At 38.1% G+C, this 5,290-nt stretch overlaps 1 protein-coding gene across 1 annotated transcript; it reads left to right on the top strand.

The window, feature by feature from the left end:
- Positions 1 to 1,827: 1,827 nt before the first annotated feature.
- On the top strand, positions 1,828 to 4,159 carry LOC110452761. The gene has a single exon (XM_021501434.1). It carries the CDS (start codon positions 1,909 to 1,911, stop codon positions 3,526 to 3,528), a length of 1,620 nt encoding a protein of 539 aa, XP_021357109.1. The 5' UTR covers positions 1,828 to 1,908; the 3' UTR covers positions 3,529 to 4,159.
- Positions 4,160 to 5,290: the final 1,131 nt, after the last annotated feature.

Genomic DNA, 5,290 nt, shown 5'->3' with positions numbered 1-5,290 from the left:
TTGCAATGTCGGCATGCTATAATATATCAATCATAGTTCACAGTTCAAGTATAACTAAATATAAATCAATTGGTGGACTCAACAATCGCCAAAAGGTTCGTAGTAGGAGTAGCCATAAAATATCATCTGACAAGTACGACAGAGTCTGTGTGCGAGACCTGAGGAACAATCACGTGTATGTTCTTTACCAGAGAAACGGATCGGTTACCCCTGAAAGAGTGGGTGTGGACACGTGTGGATCGATTGTCGCGACGGTACCTGAACCAATAACATCAATAGGTAGGGCTATGTAACTACTGACTATTACATCCTTCCTATTTACCTGTACCAATAATGTTAATAGCTAGGGCTATGTATCTACTGACTATGACATCCTTCCTATTTTCAAAATTGAAACAGAGGTCTTGGTGTGCATACCATGGTGATCGCATATCATGTTTGTATATGACGTTCGCCCTAACTCCTTAAAGCATGCAAACATCGGGTGGTCGGGGGTGCAGTGGATTATACATTCTTCTTCTTTAATAAAGCACTCTAGTTTCCTCCCAAATTGAGACCCCTGCGCGCTTACATCAGGTCCAAAAAGATAATAAAATATGAGTTTCAATTAATTGTTTCATACTTATTGTAATATGAATAACGTTTTATAGCATAATGAAAAACATCAAGTATCCTGACTATCCGCTCCTGACATCATGGAGGAAGGGATCATATGTGTAGCCCCCTGTCATCTCTGACAGAGTAAGCGTCCACAGCTACCACACTGTTTTGTGAGTGTGCTTCTCCGCCCGAGGCGGTACGTTTTCTTTATAAAGTCGAGTGATATTTATCATGGGTCGAAATATACAAAACCCATCAACAATTTTCACATTGACATTATGTATATTAAAAAAGTAAAATATACAAATATTATTGAGTCACAAGTAACAGTCATTACACGAAAACTCGAATATACATATGTATAACAAACAGATGTTGTAGTGGGGTTGAAAACAATTCAAAACACTCAAGTGTCAACTTTACAGTAACGATTCTTTATTTTAGGGGGTTAGAAATGTTCTTTGTTTTTTCATTGACGATGATTTTTTTTTACAAACAGGGTATATATAGTATAAATAATAATGCAGTAGTATTTACGCTTTCCGAAACTTAGTAGATGAACATAAGTCATCACAACTGTGTGATATCGTGGATCTTAAGTGAAAAGTGGGGCAGAAAGTTAAAATTAACAAGCATCTGTATCATTGTACAGGGGTTGTGACATATGTCTGAAATAAACATTGGCTACACTGCTATGAGTCACATCAAACTAAGATAATTAATTAGTTGTGCCTTGCTGTGCTTTGATTCAACAGTAAATCATTTGTTAATTTTAGACATTTGTGACGAACCCCTGTGCATAAACTGTTTCGTGACGTCAAATGACGTTAACGGGAATTTCGTGCCACTTCTGTATTGTTACCGGGCTAGTTTGGCGGCGACCAGCTCGTTATATGTAATATACATGAGATGAACGTAACACAAATAAACGTGATACACCTTTAACATTAAGTAATGCATAAAATTTGCCGAAAAAGATTATTGCCTCATACAGCTTCTTCATCATATGTATTCAACACTAGTCGTTTTCTTTTGAAAGTCTAAATGTTTGGTCGAAGGGACACAGTTCAAGAACAAATCACAACTTAAATGTATGTCTAATACACACATGTAATGATGGTAACGTATGATAGCAAGATCTGCCTTTAAGTTAGATTATTTTGGCCTAGCGCCAGGAGTCCGGGACATTATACTGTCTGTCGGTCAAGTCACGTGATATAACCGTAACAAGGAAGTGTATAGTTATAGTTGTACCGACACAGAAACAAATGGTAGTATTTCACTGTTTGTGTGTTAAGTACCAACACCATGGCAAGTAACAGATCCGTACGGCGTGCCCAAGAACCCGTTACTTACACATGTGCTTTGTGTGACAGTGAAGACGGGGTAAGATGGTACTGTAACGATTGTCAGGAGAATTTATGTGACCGGTGTAAGGAAACCCATACACGCGGAAGAAAAACTAAAAACGATGACGTCGTGTCGATAGGGAAGGCTAACCGTCAGGGTGACAAGCCTGTGCCAGAGGTATGTAAACTACATCCCGGTAAACTGTGTGATATGTTCTGCTCAGACTGCAACGAGTTGATTTGTTCGATATGTTTATCTAAAAATCATAAACAGCACAACTGGAAACCTTTTGAAGACGAACTGTCTGTCAAAAAGGAACATTTTAAGGAACATATGACAACGTTAGCTGATAAAATAGCAAATTTCAAGACCGAGACGTCCAAGCGACATTGCGTGAACAAAACGTTCAAAGACAACATTGATACAACGAGGAGAGAGGTAAACTCACAGAGGACTAAGTTAAAGGCAGAAGTAGATTATATCGCGGAAGCAGTGCTAGCCGAGTTAGCATCTTTGGAAAAAGAGGAATCACTGCTGTACAAGAAAGATATTCAACGATCGGAGAAAAATGTCGAAGAGCTGACGCGTCTGCTTGAACAGGCGGAAATGACAGATACATCTAGTGTATCCATATTTGAAACGGAAATGTCATTGAGGAAAACTCTGCCCCTGTATGACGTTAAGATGAAACATGTTTCACCAAAACAACCAAGCTTTGTTCTCGGAAATATCAACCGCATCCTGTTGACGAAAATGTTAGGTGAATTACACCACGGGGACCAGTACGAGAAGACAGACATCGACAGTAAACACGTTCAGCGTCTCTCTAAGTTTACTGTTTCGCAACAAAATCAAATATTGGATATAAGTCCAGTCGACGATAGTCACGCGTGGTTATCAATACACGAATACCAGGTTCTGGTACTGGTCAACAGTGAGGCTGTGGCCAAAGAGACAGTTAAACTGGACTTCTGTCCGCACAAAACCAACATTGTCGGGACAAAAGCCATACTTATGACCATTGATCCATTTAGTACATTTGTATATAAACTATCACTACACAACAAACAAGTGACAACATTTGCTGACATTAGACCACATAAAGCATACGACATCAGCATCAACGAGAGGGACGAGGTGTTTGTTAATACAAACACTGCAGTCATAGTGGTACTGAATCAGACAGGTACGATTGTGAGGAAGGTGACGTGTGGAATGAAGGCGTGGTGTATAACATGTTTGTCGTCAGGAGACATTGCAGTGTCGGACTATGATAATGTATCAATCATAACAGACAGATCCGGTACAACAAAATATAAATGGTCTGGTGAACTCAACAACGGCCAGCAGGTTGGTAGTAGGGACATCCGTAATATGTCACGTGACAAGTACGACAGACTGTTTGTACCGGACTACACTAACAACCAGGTGTATGTCCTACCGAGAGATAGTACACAGGCCACGTGTCTCCTGGATCAGAAACGTGGAGTGACCAAACCTACATCGGTGGGTGTGGACACGTGCGGGAACGTGTGGATCGGGTGTGAGGACGGTACCGTACACGTAATGAGACTGTAACATGAGGAAAGAGTACATGATAAACAGTTGACCTCGTCGTACAATACTACATTATGTAAATATCATCACAAACAATTCATCAATGTCTAATAAACACTCTCAAATATCGATTCATTTTATAGAGACATTTGAACAATTGATCAAATGGTGTTTATGACATTTTAAAGTCATATGGTTTTTGAACCGACAATGCCTGATCAACGAATTAACTAGTGAACTGCACTGACGGTTTCGTTTTATTTATTTACTTAGTTTTCAAGGATTTATTTTGAAATATTTCATGTCATCTTAAGGTAAACTTCCAGTACCATCAAGTTCAAATATATTATTACAATTTGTACAATGATGAAATATTTCTTGAAGACATTTTTGCGCCACGTAATTAATCATATGCACACATTAAGAGGTAGTTAAAGAGAAGGGGGAGAGAGAGAGAATCAGACAGAAAAACACTATCAATATTTAAGAGTGTGTTGCATGAAATTATCTGCATTAAGTTTTGTAACTCAAAAAGTTCGTTTCCAAAAAATAAAAACATCCAATTACATACTTTTAAATGGTATTATATTTGCACATTATTTATGATTTTCTATTCATGCAGAAAACACAATTAAAAAAATTAAAAATGAAACTCTAAATAGTCATTTTAATAGCTCACAGGGACCGAAAGGCCATGCGAATGTGAGCTTATGCCGTACTGCTGCGTCCGTTGTCCGTCTGTCCGTCAACTTTTTCTCTGAGCGACTTCTTCTGAAGAACTTGATGACGTAGGGTTATGATATTTGACCTACTTTCAAGGTCACAGGGGTCAAATATGTTAAAAACTTTAACAATATTCCTCTCAAGCCCCATAAGGTCCAGGGTCATAATATGTTGCAAGTCGATACTTAGGATGGAGTGCTATAATGTTTCCTCTTAAACAGTTCTATAAGGCATAGGATCATGCTATTTTGCCAGTAGGTACCTAGGAATGGAGTGCTAAAAGGTTACCCTATTAAAATGACATTGACCTACTTTCAAGGTCACAGCGGTTCAATATGTGAATTGCTTCAAACCACTTCTCCTGAAGAACTAAAAGGTATGGAATCTTCATATTTGGATTCCTGGGATAGAGCTCACTAAAGATTGCAAATGCAAATGACCTCAACCTATTTTAAAGGTCACAGAGGTCAACAACATTTCAAACAATTTGTTCTAAAGAACCAAAAGGAATGGATTCATAAGGTTAGATTGGTAGCCTTTTTTGGGATAGAGCTTATAACGTTTGAGAAGGAGAATGACATTGACCTACTTACAAGGTCACAGGGGAAAATATGTCAAACTACTTCTGAAGAAAAACCAAAATGCATAGAATCTTATAATATCATTTAGCTGGTAGTTTCACCAGATAGAACCGACAAAGTTTGCGAGGGAAATGTTTGTAGTGCAATATAATATTTGATGACCCTCTGGACCTCTTGTTTGTATTACTGCTGTGTCTTTGTATTGTTTGTTATTTATTTGAGGGCAGCAATTAGTTGAATCCATTATTACCACTGTTACTGCTATTTGCTTGTAAATGAAATATTCCACTACGCTAATACTTCCATCCAAGAAATTAGTACCGAAATTGGAGTCCAATTTATGGGACGAAAAGTCTATGAAAATAAGAGATTCCTACGTAGACAGGGAAGTAACTCGAAGCTATAAAATAATTCTGCTTGCTTCATCTTCACTATATATAAAGATTTTTTTCTGAATGTTCAGTTCGTATATCAGTGCT

The sequence above is a fragment of the Mizuhopecten yessoensis genome, unplaced genomic scaffold (assembly GCF_002113885.1).
Source record: "Mizuhopecten yessoensis strain PY_sf001 unplaced genomic scaffold, ASM211388v2 scaffold6863, whole genome shotgun sequence".
Taxonomy (NCBI): domain Eukaryota; kingdom Metazoa; phylum Mollusca; class Bivalvia; order Pectinida; family Pectinidae; genus Mizuhopecten; species Mizuhopecten yessoensis.
The sequence above is the reverse complement of the archived record's forward strand: the minus strand, read 5'-3'. Positions and strand labels throughout refer to the sequence as shown.